The sequence below is a fragment of the Sus scrofa genome, chromosome 15, assembly GCF_000003025.6.
Source record: "Sus scrofa isolate TJ Tabasco breed Duroc chromosome 15, Sscrofa11.1, whole genome shotgun sequence".
Classification (NCBI taxonomy): Eukaryota; Metazoa; Chordata; class Mammalia; order Artiodactyla; family Suidae; genus Sus; species Sus scrofa.
In genome coordinates, this window is record NC_010457.5 from 118,806,299 (window position 1) to 118,826,606 (window position 20,308).

The 20,308-nt window shown below is 50.7% G+C and overlaps 1 protein-coding gene across 1 annotated transcript in view; it reads left to right on the forward strand.

Annotated features, from left to right (window-relative positions):
* IGFBP2 (insulin like growth factor binding protein 2) overlaps nucleotides 15,794-20,308 on the forward strand; it is a 28,894-nt gene continuing 24,379 nt past the window's right edge. The window contains 1 exon segment of the mRNA NM_214003.1: nucleotides 15,794-16,285. Coding sequence (NP_999168.1) covers nucleotides 15,868-16,285 — 418 coding nt within the window. The 5' untranslated portion in view covers nucleotides 15,794-15,867.

Below are 20,308 nucleotides of genomic sequence, written 5' to 3' on the forward strand. Positions count from 1 at the left end.
TGTGTTGACTGAGGAGATGGTTGAAGGGGTGGCTGGCTGGTAAAAGGAGAAGGGCCTGGAATGCTGGTTAGAGAGGGAGGGGCTTGGTGTGCAGTGAGACAGAGGAGGGCTTTGGACCCCATGTAGGGCCTTGAAGGCAGATCTAAGACTTTGGGTCTTTATCCTAAGTGCAAAGGGAAACCACTTTTTGGTAGGAATTTGAGTTGATCATGTTTGTGTTTGGGAAATAAACCTCACTAGCTACCAGGAGAGCAGCCTGGAGCTGGGTCAGCTTTTTTCAAAGAAAGGACCCCTCTGGTGTCTGCCAGCCACTCCTGTGCCCTCTCCCCATGGAGCTCCACCAGAGCAGGGAGAGTCCTGGCTTCTTTCACTGACCTATCCCAAATGACAAAAACCGCCTGTACATAGCAGGTGCCCCCGGATTCCCAAAGGGCTCCAGATTCCCAAGTGCTTCAGGGCAAGGCATATGTCATCTTGACTCATTTGACCAAGTTGTTCTGGAGCCTAGCCTGGGCCCAAGCCGAGGATTCAAAGGATCCCATTGTCTCAAAGGGGAGAAAGAGGAATTGGCTAAGGTGGGATAATCAGGGCCAGCTGTCTACAGTACAGAATGATGAGTTTATAAAAGACTGATCTTCGGAAGGTTCCTTGATCAAAGTCAGCAAAGTCTCATTATGTACCTATGTTTTATAGGCTGTATGACCTTGAACAAATCACTTTAACCTCTGAGTCTCACTTTCTTTATCTGAAAACTGGGGACAATACGAACTGCCTTGTGGGGTGGTTGTGAGAATTCAGTAAGATAATTAAATGAAGAGACTGGGAGTTCCCTTGTGGTGCAGCAGGTTAAGGATCCAGCATTGTCACTGTAGCAGCTCAGGTTGCTGCTGAGGTGCATGTTCGGTCCCTGGCTGTGGAGCTTCCACATGCCTCAGGTGTGGCCAAAAAACAAAAAACAAAAAGAAAAGAAAGAGAGAGAAGAAATGGAGACACTTAAATGTGAACTCACCCTCTGTAATAAAGAAGCTGGCTCCATTAAAAAAAAATTTTTTTTTGGCTTTTTAGCTCCACACCATGGCATGTAGAAGATCCTAGGCTAGGAGTGGAATCCGAGCTGTAGCCTCCAGCCTCCACCACAGCCACAGCCACTCGGGATCTAAGCCACTGAGATTGCAATCTACACTACAGCTCACAGCAACACCAGATCCTTAGGCCAGGGATTGGTCCCACACCCTCAAGGATAATAGTCGGGTTCTTAACCCACTGAGCCACAACGGGAACTCCTAAATTTTTTTTTTTTAAATTGAAGAGACTGGTATTGAGAAGACCACCCAGCTATGCCACTGCTCTGCTGCTCCTTTTTCTTTTTCCTTCCCCTTCCTGTTCTTCCTCCTCTCTTGTTTCTATTAGTTGTTATCACTATTATTAGCTATCCAGCCTCCCCAGTGTCTCTCTGGAAAACCATTAACCATGGTTCATTAATCAATGCCTGCTTCTACCCCCCTGTAATTACATAGAGTTGCCCACCTGAGAAGCAGCCCAACTGCAACTTCGCATGTCCTTGTGCCTTTTAGTTTGGGCTTTGTTTGAAACCATGCTTGCTTTCTCTGTCCTCAATGGCTTAATATGGGTAGTATGTCTGTCCTAGTGGGATGTCATACCACTTCAAAAGGAATTTTGCACAACCCCTTACAACCTATATTTTATTATAATTTTTAAGTATCTAAGTTATTTCTCTTTATTGATGAATCTTCCTATCTTCCCATATATATATTTTTTTTCTTTTTTTTAAGGGCTGCACCTATGGCATATGGAAGTTCCCATGTTAGGGGGTTGAATTAGAGCTGCCGCTACAGGCCTACACCACAGGCAAAGCAACTCGGAATCTGAGCTGTGTCTGCGACCTATACCATGGCTTTTGGCAATGCTGGATCCTTAACCCACTGAGTGAGACCAGGTATCGAAACCACATCCTTATGGATACTAGTTGGGTTCTTAACTTGCTGAGCCACAACAGGAACCTATATTTTAAGTCAAATCTTCTGAAATAAGCCCTCCAGTCTGGGTGGAAAAATCTCCCCAGACATTTTTATGTGAAGTGGAAACAGAAAATCTCATTTTTATAGAAAAGACCAGTCTAAGACCTTAGAATCTAGTGGAGAAGGTCAGGGTCAGCCTAGGATGCGTGTAACTGGAACAGCCTGGAGGCACAGGAGTCCAGGCTGCAGGCTTCCCGGAAGGTCATGATAAACCCTTTCTGGCTCCTGTGCAAGCAGGCTGAGAGCACACCTTTAGGAGCAGGAGAGGACTGACCCCAGCCTCTCTCCCACATCCTTGTGAGGTGGTCTGAGTAAGTAACAGGATCCACTGCTGTCAAAATGCACCCTCACCTCACACTGTGGCCCAGAAGGAACTGGGGAGAGAGTCATAAACAACCACACTGCTACATGCCACTGTGCTTATCTCTGCAAATATTGACTCCGGAGGATCAAACCAGTGGCCAAAAAAACAATAATATTTTCGCCAAGAGAGAAGGCCCTGTTCCAGATGGCCAGGACCAAGGAAGGGGGACAGGCAGTGGCAGATGGCACACCTACGAGGTGAAGGTCCTCTCGGGCAGGTGGAGCCTTCGAAATCATTATGTCCAGGAGGGAAGAAGGGAGGGGGCTTCAACTGCCGACAGGTGGCCTTGAAGGATCCCTGGCACCTCGTGTCCTGGATCCGGTTTTCACTCAGGGGATTGCTCCAGAAGGCAAGACCACCACAGTAGAGACCCTGCTCAGGTTTAGCAGACATTACATTAACCCCCTCTTTGGACTGGACCTCCAGCCAGAGGCCATCATGAGTGAATCCACCAGAAGCCCCATGAGCTAGGCGTTCCCACCCCACTTTGCAGATGAGGAAACCGAGGCTCCAACCAATTTGGTGACTTGCAAAAGTCATCCCCTCACCCTCCTGAACAGCCTCTAAAGTCTGTGGGCCTGTTTTGATTGTTTCAAGTTATGAAATCCCTGGTGTTAGAACTCAAATGCTCCTGAGGGTGCAGAGACCAGGATTCTGAACCAAGAACAGGAACTGAGGTCACCTGCTTGAGCCTTCAGGTTGTTTACTATTTTGTAAAGATGTGGATGGAAATAAATATTGACTCTTCTTTCTGGATCATGGGCAGGAGGCACAACTTTGAAAGGACTGGCCAAATGCCCAGTGCTGCAACCTTGCAGTGTGTGTGTGTGTGTGTGTGTGTGTGTGTGTGTGTGTGTGTGTGTGTGGTGGTGGTGGTGGTGGTGGTGGTGGTGGTGAGGATTTGATGGGACTAAGCCTTGCCTCCTGTCCAAACCCCAGACAATGATTCCTTAGAGTCTCATGGCCACTGATGATCATTTGAATATAGCAGAATCCCTGAGACTCTTCCTATGGAGGGGAAGGACTGGGTCAGAGACAGAGGCCTCTAGCTGGGGGCAAGCACGGGGATGAAAATCCTATCATTAATGAAGATAACAAGGATAGGGAGAAAGAGGCAGAGACTAGAGAGAAAGAGACCAGCTGTTTGTGGTCTGTGTGTACGGGTTGGAGAAATAATTTTCCAGACATAGTGGGGTGAAGAGAAAGAAGAGTTTATTGAGATAAGAGATGCTGTTAACACAGCGGTCAGACTTCCTGATGATCAGGGAGAGATGACTCTGGGCACGTGGTGATGTCTGTTTTTATAGCCCAGGGAGAGGTGAGGGCTTATGATACACCTGCTGACCTGCTGACTGGTTGGAGAAAGAGGGAACTTAGGATACATTTGCTGGTTGGTTGGGGGCATATAAGCCCTCATAAGGATGGAGTGAGGAGTGGGCCACATACCTTTCTTAGTAGGGGGTAGGAAGTTTAGGACAGGTTGCTCAAGGTGGGGGAGGGGGCATTACAATGAGACTGGGGCGGTGGGGCGGGGGGCGGGGGCAATGATAAGGGTCTGGTAATTCCTGTCTTCCCCAGAGGCTTTGAGTTCTGTCTCCTTGAAGAGGCCTTGAAGTCCCACACCAGCCCCAAGATCAGCTGCAGAGTAATGGAGAGGAACAACAACAGAGGAGATAGAAATAGTTGCACTCTGACAGCTGCACAGTGGAGAGAGAAACATTATGGAAAGTGAGGAAGACGAGTTTCACTGGAGGCGGCAGCCAGAAAGACTTCCAGTGGGAAGAATGTGCACCCAGGAGGCTGTGGGTAAGGGATTGCGTGGGCAGTTACAGAGGGTATTGAGTGCTGAGGCACACCCCAGAGAGACAGCACCACTGCCTCCAATGGCCCTGATGTCCTGCCAACCACCAGCTAGAAAAGTAGCTTGCAACACACACCTGCCATCTAGGGCAGAAACCCAAGGGGGATGTGGAGTTGAGATGTGGGGAAGGGAAAAAGGATTCCAGAAACACCCTCACAGCCAAAGATCCAGAGCTCTGATTTCTAACACCACCTCCAGGAAGTCTTCTGGTCCACTGTTTAGGCTACAAGTCTTCCTACGAGCCCTGCAGAGGCTCATTGTTCCTTTGCTTTGCCTTCGTGGCTCAAGAGAATTCTAATCAGGGTTATAATTCCCTATAGGCTCTTTTATTTGTGTTTTTCATGTGGGTGTGTATTGTTTCCTTTAATAGCCTGTACATTTCCCTACTATTTTTGTTATATCTCCTTTGCAGGATCTGGTGCAGGGTTCTTGTTCTTTTGAGTACATACAGCACTCTCTACTTCTTCCTCTTCTAGAAACTTAGACTTTACAGTATCCCCATGTTTATTAAATTTGTGGACATTCTCGTGGCCATGACTCCTATTAAAAATTCCCTTCCTATTTGATAGGGCTTTATATTGCCCATTGTCTTGTTGGGGTATTAATGCCCTCAGGAACGCAGAGTAAGGCAATTTCATTCCTTTTTTATAGATGAGGGGCTTGATCCCAGAGATAGGTCTAAAACACTTAAACTGGCCCAAAGATTAAAATACCTTCAACAACTCCTATTTGACAAGTTACATACTGCTTTTTAGTATATGAAACCCCTTGTTTTCAGAAGTATTATTGCTTGTGGTATTTTATTTAAATGAAATTAGATTTCTATTCTATTCTATTCTATTCTATTCTATTCTATTCTATTCTATTCTATTCTATTCTATTCATTATTTTGACTTTCAGGGCTGCACCTGCGGTATATAGCAGTTCTCAGACTAGGGGATAGCATTTCTCAGACTAGGGGAGTTGAATCGGAGCTTCAGCTGCTGGCCTATGCCATAGCCACAATAACCCCAGATCCAAGCCATGTTTGAGACCTACACCACAGCTCGTGGCAACACTGCATGCTTTAACCCACCGAGCGAGGCCAGGGATCAAATTTGCATCCTTATGGGTACTAGTTGGCTTTGTTACTGCTGAGCCACAACGGGAACTCCTTGAAATGGGGTGATTTTAAGATAAATGTCAAGGAAATAATAGTAGGAGTCATTCAAAGATAGGGCCAAAATAAGAAGCAAATTCCCAAAATGACTGTTTAGGAAACACAGTTTGATATCAGCTCTGTCTGCAATGGCCCTGTCAGTGGGGTTTTATTGCCTGCCCATGGCCAGGATGAGGAGGTAGGAGGGCCAAGTGGGGTGGCCAGTGCTCGGGGAGTGAAACCACAGATTGATCCAACGCCCTTGAAGGAGGAGGAGCTTCATTTCTTCAGGGTGCTGTTCATCTATTTATGCAAAGAGGAATCTCTGAGGCTGCCCATGTATGTGTAGGCACATGGGGGAGTGGGGTACTCTCCGTCTACTATGGGTCAAGCCTGGCAGAAGAGGGGTGTGTGAGTGGGGGAGAGGGGTGCCCAGGAATCAGAAAAGGCCAGTCTCTGTTCTCACAGAGCTCACAGTATCAGGGGGGAATGGAGGAGCTAGATGGAAGCTGCAGACACACCAAGTCATGTAAACTTAGATCTCAGACTAGCTCGGACGGAGCTCCATTCTTGAGCAGTGCTGTTAGGGGCGAAGGACAGGTCAGAGGCTGGTGGCCTCACCTTCAGGCAGGCGCTCTGCCCAGAGAGAAGCAAGACTCCTCCCCCAGGAAGCCTCTCTCATCCACACGCTGGCCTGTGCAGTGTCTCTGAATTGAGGGTCCTACTCTTCCCCTAGGGCATGATTCTTGGCTACCTCCACCCCCTCAATGGCTTCGTTTCCAAACTGGCTGATTTCATCATTTCCTCTCCTGGTCAAATCTCCCTCCCTTCCCCCTCAACCTCAGCTGAGCGGTTGCCCTCTCTCAACCGGCTTCTGATTGGAGGGGAGAGGCTGTGCTCTCCTTACAGAGCAAAGGAGAAACCCGGCTTGCCCTGCCCTACAGCCCTCTCTCAGGCAGGAAGGCAGAGAGGGGGCAGAACGGTGTGTTCAAACCCACATATCACCACCGCCCAGCAGGCAGCAATTTTCTAAGAGCCCAAACGTGCCCTCAGCGACTTCATGCTTTCCTTGACTCTCTGTGGAGGCAACAGATTTCCTGGAAAGGAGAGTTAGGGCACTGAAGTGTGTGGATGCCGTGGGAAGGCTTTGGGGGAGGCGGGGAAGTCTGTGTGCTCAGCTGGACACACAGGTCCCGCAGCCTGCATTGCAACACGCCTTAGCAGTGGACTTGGGTTTCAGCTGTAGGAGGGGCTCTTTTTTCTTTTCTTTTTTTCTTTTTTTGCTTGTTGTGATCATGATGGGGGCGGCTGGTGCCCTTGGGGAGCAGAAGGCAGCTAGCCTGTGAGCCTGCGATTCTACAGGGCCAGGGCCTTGGAAAAGCTGGCTGGGTCCCTCCCATCCTTTATTTGTTTAGCTTTGCCTGCTTCTCAGTGGCCCCAAGGGGGTGAGGGTGGGGGTAATGGGAAGATGAGATAATTGTGGGGCCCTGCGCAAGTCTGCTCAGACGGTATTGTGTGACTGCGATCCACCGAGCCGGCGAGAGCGAGGGAGAGAGAGACCCCCTGGGAAGAGAGGGGGAGGGAGAGAAAAACCAAGTCCAACAATACTAAAAGTAAACGTGGAGACGCAAAGCCAGGAATCTGTTCCAGTCGAGGGGCCAAAGGTGGCAGGGGTGAGCAATCTTTCTTCCAGTTGAGGGCCAGGGAGCGGGGGCGGCAGGGATTTGCTGGGAGGAGAGGGGGCGCCTGCAGACAGATTTAGGATTAAGAAGTCTGCTGGGTTTCAGGAGCTCCCCCATCGGAATAAGATGGGCTGTTGTTTGCCAGGGCCTGAAAGGTTTATTTAACGATTCCAGATAGAGTATCGCCAAACAGATGTAGTCTTGTTCCTCGAAAGAAAAGCTGCAGCCTGGAGGCGGGGGGCAGGCCCATCTAATGGAGACGGCAGCCCCACTCCAATTTTTCACAGATGCTGCCCCCTGCTTGAAACCTTTTTGGGGAAGCCAGTTCTTTCTCGCTTGGGTCCCTGGCATCTGCCTGGCCTCCTTGTGCCGCCTGTCCCGCCTACCTCTTCCAAGAGGTCTCAGGGTGCCGCCTGTCTGGCTCCAGGGAGGGCCTCTCCGGGCCTGGCCAGATGCCGGATTGAGAGGGTCTTCTAGTGATGCTAGGGACCCAGACACCTCACCGTGGGATTCTGGGAGGGAGTGGGGACCCTGGAGAGGACACAGAACCAGCCTTTCTGATAGGAATAGTCAGTTCCTATTGCTCCCTTGTGGTAGCAGGTAGGGACATTCCACTGGCGGTCAGTTGGATGCAGGCTGGAAGTGATATTCCAGTGTCTCTATTATCCCCTGGGTAGGAGAGTCTTTGAATGCCTGCTCTCTCTAACCAAGGAGGCCCTCCTGCAGGGGTCGGCGTCCTGCAGACCTCCGGCCAATCCTGGCCGCCATCTGTTCTTGTAAATAAAGTGTAATGGGAACACAGCTATGTTCATTTGTTTGAATTGCATCCTTGGCTGCTCTGGGGCTATAATGGCAGAGATGAATAGTATTGACAGAGACCATACAAAGCCTGCAAGTCCTCAAATATTTACCAAAGAGGATTTTTTTTTTTAATTTTTACTATAAAGTTTCCTGAACCTGATATGGAGAATTCAAGCTCAACACTCCTCCTTCAGACCAAATGGGTCCCGAGGTTCTGAACACCTTGACCTCAACAACTACCCCAAAGAGGAGAGAAAGAAATTGTGCTTGGTGAAACGGGTGGCACCTGAGTCTTGGAGCTCCGCTGTGCTCTTTGTAAAACTGTGAGCCTCAGAAGCTGGGAGGGGTGGGTAACCCAGGGGAAGGAGAAGCAGGCATTCACTTTATCCCCATCAGCCTGCCTCTGGAGAGCAGCGGGGTGCTCTCCCCGGGGAATGAATGACGGGCAGTTTGAGAAGCAGAGGGACCCAGACTGATGGCGTGCCTTATGTGCAGATGTTCTTGTCAGTGAGAAGGGGGGAGGCTGTGCTGTCGTGCTTTCCAGAGGGGGCCAGGACAACATCTTCCATCCCACATGCATGGCTCACCCCCGGAAGATGGGCTGGCCTGGAAGATGTTGGACCAGAGGAATGCAAGTGATACTGTGGGATGAATGGACGGCGTGATGCCTTGCAACTTCCATGTGGCCCCTTGGGATACTCGCCCTGGAAGCCCAGCCACTTGGAGTTTGCTGTAAGAAGCCGTAGGGAGGGTGTTGAACACCCAACTCAGCTGCCAGCCAGCAGCTGGCCTCAGGCACTGTTGAGAACAGTGAGCAACGTTCTTGGATGCCCAGCTCAGTCAGGCTGATCCAAGTCCCAGACTGTCCACTTTTTCCATATCGCGTGATGACCCAGCTGAGCCTAGTCGATCCACAGAACCACAGCTGATGACATACATGATTGTTTTTTATTATTTATTCTTAATTTTTTAAAAATATATATATATATTTTAGAGCTACACCCGTGGCATACGGAGATTCCCAGGCTAGGGGTCCAATCAGAGCTGTAGCCGCTGGCCTTCCAAAACCACAGCAATGCCAGATCTGAGCTGCGTCTATGACCTACACCATAGCTCATGGCAATGCTTGATCCTTAACCCACTGATCGAGGCCAGGGATCGAACCTGTGTCCTCATGGTTACTAGTCAGATTCATTTCTGCTGAGCTGCGACGGGAACTCTGACACATGATTGTTAGAAGACTTAAGCTTTGGGATGGTTGGTTCCATAGTGGGAGGGAACCAGAATGAGGGTGAAGGTAGTGTGGGCCGTGGGAGGCAGAGCAGACATCTGGGACACTTGAAGTCAGCAGCTGAAGTGGAACCGAGTTCTGGTTCCCTGGCTCTTCTGTAGTTGTGGAAAGGTAAGCCTCTGACACCTGGCTGTATTCAATACTAGTTGTGTGGCCATAGACAGCCACTTAACCTCTCTGGGCTCCTATGACATTTATGGGAATAAATGAAGTGACACCTGTGAAAGTATTTGCACAGATTTACTGCTCTTAGTTTTGTTCTTTTCTTCCTCGTGTCACTGCATTTCATTGCCCATTGTTTTGGCCACACAGATGCTTTGGCTCCCTACTTACAGGAGGGAGAAGGTTCTAGATCCCCGTGGCTGTTTCCAGGCCTTCTTCCGGGCCTCTGAGGCATCTGTGCTCTGATGTCTTCTTCTCTTTCTTCCCTATAACTCTTCAGTGCATGTCCTGGAAGCTGTGTCCATCTGTTTACCCGAGTCCCACCTCACTCTATGCCCGGGAACCACTCCCACCCCTGCCCATCAACCCCCCTTGGTGAATTCCTTCTCCTGAAAACATCTTCCCAGCTGTGTCAGAGGAGGGGACTTGGCACTTTTCTGACCTCACCCTGGGGAATTCTCAGTCTCATGCTCCGCATGGCGCCAAAGGGCCCCCCCTCGTGAGTGGCAGGTAATTGCAATAGCATGACTATCCTCGTTGAGGGCTCCATGGCAGGCAGAGTGCTAAAGACTTCACCTGGTTTATTTCATTTAATTTTTGCAGCAACTGTCTGAAATAGGTACTATTATTATCACCTCTTTATTACAGATGAGGAAACTGAGGCTCAGAGAAGAGAAGTAACTTGCCCCAAAGACAGGGCCAGTGAGGGGAGGGGCCAGACATGAATGCAGAGAGCCTGGCTGCAAAGCCTTTTCTCTTAACTCCTCCACCAGCCTCCAGTGTCACATTCTCATTTTGATTCTTTTCCTTTGTGTCTTCTCTGTTTTGTCACTTCAGAGTCATCTAATCTGATTCAGTAACTTCTAAAGGACAGGATTGCACAAAAGCCTAAGCCAGCATTTGGGGAGAGGTATTTGGTTAAGATGCTCTGAAGACAAAGCTGATGATGGTCATGGATCAAGTTGTTGGCTTTGACCGGAGGCTTGTTGGGGAAATGACCACAAAGCATGCAGCCTTGGCCTCTTAGTGACCCCAGAACACATTCTTCAGTTTTCATCTTGGTTGGTGGACTTTCCAACAAGGAATTGGATCAGAAAAGCCAGAGGTCCTCTTGCCTGCTTATTTTGTGTCAGGAAGTGCCAAAGAGGAGGCGGGCACTGCTCTGCGGCAGTTCCCAGGAGTATCAAAAGAGAGTAGAGGACTTTTGCTGAGCTCAGGCAATCCTCTTACCCTTTTCTGCCTCTTCCTTTCCTCTTGAAACTACAACTGCAACTGTGCACTAAAAACTCCATAATTATAAAGGCCATGTGCGCAAGATGATTGTAGGTGCTATTCATGATGTTTAATCCTGATACATGGGCACGACGTCACATAACGTCATGTGACACACACACACCCCATTTTTAGGGCTGCACCCCCGGCATATGGAAGTTCCCAGGCTAGGGAGGGGTCAAATTGGAGCTGTAGCCATAGGCCCACACCACAGCCACAGCAATGTCGGATCCGAGCCGCATCTGCGACCTACACCACAGCTCATGGCAACACTGGATCCTTAATCCACTGAACAAGGCCAGGGATCAAACCTGCATCCTCATGGACACTAGTTGGGTTCTTAACCTGCTGAGCCACAACAGGAACTCCTGACACAATTTGCTTTAAAATTTTTTCCTATAGTGTCATTAAAAAGGTGCTCAGCTTCTTGAGTTATCAGGGAACTCTAAAATAAAACCACCACAACCGCAGAACCACTAGAACAGGTACACTGAAAAACGACGGAAAATGCCAAGTGTTGGCAAGGATAGAAACCAAGCGGAACCCTCGGTACTGCTGCCGGGAGTATAGATTCAGACATTTATTTGACAAAGCTTCCTAGCTGTGCCTACTAAAGCTAAGCACAGGTTACCTCATGGCCCAGAAATTCCACATCTAGGTAGAGATGCAACAGAAATGTATGCACATACTCAACAAACAGTATGTCCTGGGAGACTCACAGCAGCTGTGCTCAGAAGAGTCATAAACAGGAAACTAGCCAAATGGCCATCACCAGTAGAAAGGAGAAATACAGTGTGGTGTAGTGACACCATGGCACACTCCCCAACAAGGAGAGGGAATGAATAACACTTTCAAGATAATGGACAGAAAGATCCCATTGTGGCTCAGTGGTAACCAACCCGACTAGTATCCATGAGGATGCAGGTTTGATCCCTGGCCTTGCTCCATGGGTTAAGGATCCAGCATTGCTGTGAGCTGTGGTGCAGGTCACAGATTCGACTTGGATCTGGTGTTGCTGTGGCTGTGGCTCGGATTTGACTCCTAGCCTGGGAACCTCCATATGCCGAGGGTGTGGTCCTAAACACACACACACACACCCCACACAAAGATAATGGATGAACCTCATGAGTGTAATGTTGAGAAGAGGCCAGAGACAAAAAGACTACATATGGTAATTTTCATTTATGTGAAATGCAAAAACAGGCAAAACCCATCCATGCTGGTAGAAGTCAGGATAATGGTTACCCTTGATGGGCAGGTAACTACTGGAAAGGGGGCATGAAGGGATTTTCTGAATGCAGTTAACACTCTCTTTCTTCACCTGGTTATATGAGATGGCCAATTTGGGAACTTTCCTTAAGTTTATGATATGTGTACTTTTCTGAATGTACATTACATTCCAATAAATTTTTAAAAAATATTCCTCTCCATCTCTTGATGACTTAATGGAGAAAACTTTCAGCTTGGGTCTGGCTCGCCTTTAAGGCTTCTCTTTAGACTGTCTCATCTTTTGTTAACCAGGAAGAGTGTGCCAGCCTCAGAGGCTACAGTACGCAATGGTCTCCAGCTTGAATTGAATAACACTGTTTTGCTTTTGTCGTGTTTATTTTAATGGTTGCTATCTATATATGGCCATCAATACTGGTTTTCCATTTATGGTAGTGATTAAAAGTTTAAGAAAACAGCTTTAAGTAAAAAAGAAAAAAAAAGCAAATTGACTTACATTAAAAAAATATTATGTAAATAATAGTACAGGTGGTACTTAGTTACGGTAAACCTCGTGAGGGTGGGGTTTTTGAAACACTTTTCAAATGGAAAAAGGCAGGGATTAGGGGGAGGGGAGAAAACCAGTTTCAGCCTGTCCCCATCTCTCAACGAGTCCTCACTGGGCACAGACAGGATCTGGAGCCTAAGGATGTTACAGAGGAATTTGCAAGAAATATAAAGGGACGTTAAGCTCCAGGAACAGTGAGCAGAGCAGGGGGCTAGGAGCTGAAAAGTTGGGTTCACTCAGTATTTATTCAGCCTCTGTGTGCCCAGGCACTGTTCTAGGCCCTGGGCCTGTGGTGATGAACAAAATGGCAGTGCCTCAGTGCAGCCAGGTACCCCCCTGGGGCCTTGGTCCAGCCCTTCCTCTTCTTGAGACTTCAGTCCACTGAGGATATTCTGTGATTGAAGCCTCACCAGCAACTGGCCTTTCTGGAGTAGAACTGTGAACCTCAGGGCAGTTAGGAAAGAACTTAAAAAAGCTGGGGTTGTTGGTGCCAAGTGAGCGTGGGTTACTCTTAACCAGGGAAGAAGGAGAAAAGTATCGGCAGAGCATGCTCTCCAGACTCATTAGAAAGAGAAATCTCATCGAGCACTTGGCATTTGTCAAATGAGCCTCACGTTGCCGGCTCATCTCCCAGGTTCTTGGCTAAGAGACCAAGAACTACAGAGGAGCAGGAAGGAGAATGCATTTCCAAAGATAAGTGAGGAGCTGAATGGATAAATGAACAGCTCTTTCATCCTCTTCATAGATTCTTTTTTTTTCTTCCACTCTGACTTAATTTTTTTAATAATGATTTTTTTATTTGTTCCATTATAGCTGATTTACAGTGTTCTGTCAATTTTCTACCGCACAGCGAGGTGACCCAGTCACACATACATGTATACATTCTTTTTTCTCACATTATCATGCCCCATCACAAGTGGCCAGACATAGTTCCCAGTGCTACACAGCAGGATCCCATTGCTTATCCATTCCAAAGGCAATAGTTTGCATCTATTAACTCCAAATTTCCAGTCCCTCCCACTCTATCCTTCTCTCCCTTGGCAACCACAAGTCTGTTCACCAAGTCCATGATTTTTTTTTCTGTGGAAAGGTCCATTTGTGCCATATATTAGATTCCAGATATAAGTGAAATCATACGGTTTAATAATTCATGATTCATCCCTACTTTTCACCCCCAGCTGCTGGGCACTGCGATGGCCACTGAGATTGGGGTTCTGAGAATCGGATCTCTAGAGCTAGTGCTTTTCATTCATCCACTTTCATTCATTCAGCGCATTTACTGAGTGCCCACCAGATGTCAGGCACTATATTTCAGACCTGTTCCCTATCCAATCTGGCAGCTACTTGCCGCATATGGCTATTGAGCATGTGCATGCTGGCTAGTGCAAACTGAATTGTGCTATAAGCATAGAACACACCTCAGAGCTTGAGGATCTCGTATGAAAAGAGGAGTGTTAAATCTCTCACTAATAATTTTTAATATTGATTACACCTTGAAATGGTATTTTGAACATAGTAAGTCAAACAAAGTATATACTAAAATGGGTCTCATCTATGTCTTTTTACTGTATTTTACCACGATGACTAGAAAAACTGAAAATTGCACGTGTGGCTCATGTTTGTGGTTTGCATTAGATTTTTATTGGACAGAGTCAAGCTAGACAGTGTCCCTGTTCCCTGCTCTGAGGGTGCCCGGACTCTAGGCAGTGAAAACAACAGAAACAAATGTTTCTGCTGCAATCCAGGGCACACCAAAGAGGAGTGACCAGCAGCCTCCTCATGCTTGTCTCTTAGTTTTGTTGGATCTGCACTAGACACAGCTCTAGCGATTTCCAGAAGTCCAGCTCTGTCTATTTCACCCCTCCACCCAAACACGGATGCTGCATCCCCTTGCCCTCTAAATGAAGCCCAGCCCCCACACATGTCAACTGGATTTCCTGCCAGTCCGTCCCCTGCCCCCAAGCCTCCTGCTGGCCAAAGTGGACTTCCTTTCTCCAACCTCACTTTCCCATTTCCATGTCTTTGCTTCAGCAAGTCCTTCTGCTCCGGATGCCCTTGCTATGCCTGCATTTCCCCTGGTAGAATTCCAAGCTTCAATTTCAATTCTGATCCCACCCCTGAAACCCCCATCACCTTTCTATCTAAATGCGTGTCTCCTCCTCAAAGCCTCTGGCAATCTGTTGTTGGTTCATTACACCAAACTCTCCCCCAAATGGTTGTTCTTGTCCATTTTTGAAGATCAGAAACTTGCCCTCCTGGGACATCCAGCTCACCTTCAAAGCCAGGTAGCCACCTGACAAAAGCTGCTTCAGTAAAGTCTTGAAGTTGGAAAGAGCTGGAGTGCAGGGCCCTGGCGGGGGGAAGGGTGGCACAGAGGTATTGAGAAATTATACCTGGTCTGGAGGCAGCTTAATGGCCCACCCCCCACCAAGAGAATCTCTCTGACAAGGATCTTTGTTAGGGTCACAACCCAGGGAGATGGGTGATAATTAAAGTGGGGTCCAGCCTGGAATTTCTGGGAGCTGGGAACAGCTTGGATCAATGATTCAGTAAATCAAACAGAATAAAGGGAGGCCATTCTTGTTCATCTCCATTTACTGAGGAGAGCTCCAAAGGACCTAACCTCAGGGCATTCTCCTACACCTGGAAAGCTGATCTGACCTCTTTAAGATCCCTGAAGCAGGGTGTTCTGGGGTCTATCCTGCAGCAAATGTCTGGAGATCTGTGGGTGGGGGCCGGGCCCCCAAGAGATTAATTTTCTGGGGAGGGAGCAGACTAGGGGAGAGGAAGGGAGCAGGTTTCTCAGTGTCCAGAAACTGCATTTCAGGTACTTACATGTTACCAGATGCTCCCAGGGTTGGGAAATTGCAATGGTCCCTAAGAGGGGCTATTCAGGGTACGCTGGTCTAGAGGATGTGAACAGCCTCCAGACTCCTAAGTCATTGTCCCAGGCAGCAGTGAGTGAAAACCCGAGGATGGAGGGAGTTGCAGGGAGAGGACTGAAACCTACTTGAAGGTCATGCCTGACGTCCTTTGCCGGCCACATGGGAAGCGCGCAAACGAAGTGCTTCCGAATTGAACCGAAAACAGGAGACAAAAGCACCCACTCTTGTCCAGTCCCGCGCCAATCTTACTCAAACCCCCAAATTATTCTCATCCTCCGGGAGTCAGGGAGCCCGGGGTAGAAGTGCGTGGAGGGACACAGACCGGAGGGAGTTAGGGGACCCCCCGCAGCAGGCGAGGAAGTGGGGATGGGCGAGTGGGCGTGCGCGCACGTAGAGGCCCGCGCGCGGGAGTGTCGGGGGAAGGGGGTGGTCTCCAAAAGGGGGAGGGGAGAAGGCAGGGGGCGGGGAGAAGCAGGGCCCTTTAGGACCCGGCTGCGGCGGCGGGGGAGGAGAAAGAAGCCGAGGAGGCGGCTCCCGCGCTCGCAGGGCCGTGCCACCTGCCCGCTCGCTCGCCGCCGTCGCGCTCACCGCCGCCAACATGCTGCCGAGACTGGGCGGCACCGCGCTGTCGTTGCTGCCGCTGCTGCTGCTGCTGCTGGGCACGGGCGGCCGCGGGGCGCGCGCCGAGGTGCTGTTCCGCTGCCCGCCCTGCACGCCCGAGAGCCTGGCCGCCTGCAGGCCCCCTCCCGCCGCGCCGCCCTCCGCCGGGGCCGGGCCGGCTGGCGACTCCCGCGCGCCCTGCGAGCTTGTCCGGGAGCCGGGCTGCGGCTGCTGCTCTGTGTGCGCGCGGCTGGAGGGCGAGCGGTGCGGCGTGTACACCCCGCGCTGCGCCCAGGGGCTGCGCTGCTATCCCCACCCGGGCTCCGAGCTGCCCCTGCAGGCGCTGGTCCTGGGCGAGGGCACTTGCGAAAAGCGCCGCGATGCCGAGTACGGCGCCAGCCCCGAGCAGGTTGCAGGTAACGCCGGCTAGGACAACTAGTTCGCAGAAACTTGGAGGGCAACCGGGGAGCCCGGCTGGCGCCCTTGCAGAGCGGAGGGGTGTGCGGCACCCCTCAGAGACCGTCTTAGCGCAGGAAGAGCGGAGCCCTGGACTGGCTCTGGGGGATTGTTGGGAGGGGGGACCCAAAAGTTGGACCCGGGGAGGGGAGCTGGAGTTCCAGCGTGCGGAAGAGCCCGGGCTACTGATTTGGTGGGGAACAAACCGGGAGAAGGACGGCATCCCTGTTACCATAGGCTTCCCTGGTTGGAACGTACCCTGACCTCTATTTTGGAGGGGGGACTTGCTGAGGAGGAGGGGGCTGGTCACATTGGTGGGAGAAGAGCTTCAGGCTTACTTAGGGCACAGCTTGAGTGTGACCGCCGACCAAAGGTTGCTGGAGGGGTCCTGGTGGAGGACGCTGCTGGGGGCCGGGGATGGTGGGGGAGCCTGGCGGGTACCGAGGACCTCAGGGACTTCTGGTGAGAAGGGGGCGCTGGGAAACAGCAGCGGCGTCTGAGGTCCCTTCCTTCTGGGATTGTGAGGTGAGAAGAAAGGACTTGTTGGTACTTTGTCGGGTGGACTGCTTAGTGGAAAAATGAAAAGGAACGCTGCTATTTTACAAAGGGGATGAAGAAGGTTCTTGCTTTTATGTTAGGCAGAACAATAAAAAAGGGGCTCTGGAGAGGCGAGGAAGAGACCCCAGCGGTGGAGTCATTGTAACTTCAGCCATGAAGCCGGGTTGCCGGCTGCAGTTCAGGGCGGGGGCAGCCATGCTGCTCAGTTTAGCATCTGGGCCCTGGGGCAGCCGGCAGGAGGATGCCTGGGCCAGGGCGCAGCTTCTCCTGCCGGAGCATGGTGGTCCCCCACCCCCACCATCCTAATTTGAGGGAGCTCTTCCTATCCCATAGAATGAGGGCCCTGAGATTCTTTTTCCTGGGTCCTCATCCCCCCGCCCCCCAAAAGACATTTTTTTGAAGGACACAGCCAGGCGATGAAGGCCTCACGTGTTGAGTTTTGTTGTTGTTTTGTTGGCTTTTTGTTTGTTTGTTTGTTTCTTAATTTACAAAAGCCTCCTGCCCCAGTCGTTCTGGAGGAAGCTGTAATTATTTTCTTTCCTCTTGGAGACAGTGGCGAAATGTGTCCACTGCCTGCTGCTGTTGTTTAAAAAGCAAGCCAGTCTGACCAAGTTTCTCAAACTTAGACAGAAAAAAAAAAAAAGGAAAGAAAAAGTGGAAACATTTTTGCTTGCTTCTCAGCTTCTGTGGTCCTCCAACAACATCTCGACTCTCCTCCCATAGCCCCCCCCCCACCTTCCTTTACTATTTTTTTTTGTCCCCTGTTCTCCTTGGGAATACAATTAGGGGTCAGAGTTGAAATTTTTTCTCTGGCACATTTTGACCTTGAGGGCACAGCAAGTTAGGGCTCCCTCCAAGTGGAACCCTCCATGCCTTTCTCCTTCGGGCTTGCTTCCCTCCCCAGCCTGCCTCGAAGTTAACCCTTCCCTTTGGCTACTCTTAGAAAGTAGGAATAAAAGGGAAAAGACTCAGCAAAGGTCCTTTCACGGCTGGGTGCCCATCCCCCCATTCCTGTGTTTCTCCTCCGTGGCCCCCCTCACACCCCATGGTCCACCAGGGAGGTGCTGTGGTTTCTGAGCTCAACTCTGACAAACTAAACATCTCCCTCAGCAGGGTGAACGTTTGTTCAAAAGGCCTCCAAGTTCACAGAATCGTTGGGATCTTGACTGTTTCAGTCAAGGGTGCAATACATGTCCTTTCTCCACGTTTTGGTATTTTTTTACTCTTCCTTCCTCTCTGCCTGAAAACCAACTCTCCTGCCTCCCAGCCCCCAGAGGCAGGTTAGGGTCTTCAGAAGGGAACAGAAGCGGGGAATTCTGCCATTCACTCCTCCTCGGAGTCGTCAGGGGAGCTTGGGGACAATGGGGTGAGTTCATGGGAAGAATGTCACTCTGGATTTTCTGCCTGGTTATGGGACTCCTTTCCTCCAGCCAGCCCCAGCTGCCTCCTCAGCCTGCTCCCAATGGCCAGACAGCCGCCTTCCGCATTTTTCTCTTGTGTTCCAGGCTGGGGAGAGGGGACACCAAGGTGGGGGGTGGGGGTGGACGCTGAATGGGCGCCCTGGAAAGAATTGGCCAGGAGCAGGGTGTCTGAGGCATGGGTAGGGCTGGGAGAGGGGGAGGGGGCACCGTGGGGAGAAGCCTGGGCTTGCAGGGGTGCAGGGAAAAGAGAGGGACAAGTTTTGAGGCTCCTGTGTAGGAGAAGGCCTTGGACTGGGGCAGGGATGGGGGTGCTGCATGGAGAATGCCAGGGGCTTGGGGGGGGTGTTGGCGTTGGGTAGGGAGGGTCTGCAGCCCTGAACATGGCCCAGATGCTACTTCCCTCTCTGAAGAATGCCCCCCTCAACATCCCAGCCTGCATTCCTCTTTGAGCAGGTTGCTTGTGAGAATTTTAAACATACCCTTATTTCGAGGCAGCAAACCCCAGCAGTTCCGGCTTTGCTGTTAGCTCTTTTGTCTTTGTTCCCTGGACTCAGGGGCTGTGTTGCTGGCTTCCTGGGGATGGCTGGGATGCAGGGGGTGGGGGTGGGCACATCAGCGGGTGCTGAGCCTGCATCCCATGGGGGTGATGGGCTGGTTGGTTCTAAGAAGCCCAGAAGTCAGCCAGGGCAGTGGGGGTGGGGATTGGAGGGGGTGAGCCTGGAAGAAAAATGGGAAGGGGCCCCGGAGATCTGGGTGAAGTCTGGACCTGAGAAATGTGAGGGTGTGTTGGGTGGTGGAGTGGGCAGAAGTGCCTAGAAATGTTCGGGGGAAGAAAAGGAAGCAGGCCTGGGCCAGTCCGGGCCCTTTCAGAATTCAGGGCCTCGGCCTGGCCGGACTGGCTCCCTCAGCATCTCCCCTGCCTCCTTCCCCTCCGTGTACAATGCCGGGGATTATGCCGAGGGGCGGAGCGCCCAAGTGGCCGTCTGGCCCGCTGCACTTATAAAGGTGCTATAGAAATGTGCAGTCATTCAAAGTCCCGGGGCAGGCGGGCTGGCGGGCCGGCGGGCCGGCGGGCGGGCCTGGGGAGGCTTTGCATCTGCAGTTGCTGGGGGAGCATGAAGGGGGGCAGAGGCGAGGGCTGATTTACAGTGGTTCAGTGCAGCTTCAAAGAAGGGGGAGAAAAGCAACGGGACTTCTGGCTCAAAGTGCTGCTTTGCATCTTGTCTTGCATAAATTTGCATACTGAGTTCAAAGTCGTAAAATAGTCTTGGGGAATGAGTGGGACCCACTGTCATTGATTGCTAGCTAGCATCACTACCTTCCGTCCCCCCCTCCCCCCTTCGGGACAGAACACCCAGAACTAGCTCAGCAAGGCCACTCCTGCCTGAGTCACCAAAGTGTGCTGAAAGGGGACATGGGGGACTGCAGGGCCGATGCTCCTGGGTCCCTCTGGGGAGATGGAAGACCTGTAGTTCCCTGGCTATGGGACCAGCACTGCAGCCTTGGAGGCAGGGCTGGTCTGGTGGGTCCCGAACCAACTGGGCAGAGGCAGACAGTGTTCAGGTTTGCCTGCAGTCTCCCTCCTCACCTTCCACTTGTGTCCATAGTGTTCTCTGAGATTGTTCCCTTTGTGTAGTAATAATGACCCCATCCATTCCTTTAACAATGTATTTGAGGAATCTTGGAGGAAAAAAAAAATCCTATATAACTATGTCAAAAGATCTTACAAAACCAGAGGTAAGGAGTCTCTGAATTAGAATAGGTGGGGGATGGAGTTCCTGTCATGGCTCAGTGGTTAACAAGTCCGACTAGGAACCATGAGGTTGCTGGTTCGATCCCTGGCCTTGCTCAGTGGGTTAAGGATCCGGTGTCGGCGTGAGCTGTGGTGTAGGTTTCAGACATGGTTCGGATCTTGCATTGCTGTGGCTGTGGTGTAGGCCGGTGGCTACAGCTCCGATTAGACCCCTAACCTGGGACCCTCCATGTGCTATGGGAGTGGCCCTA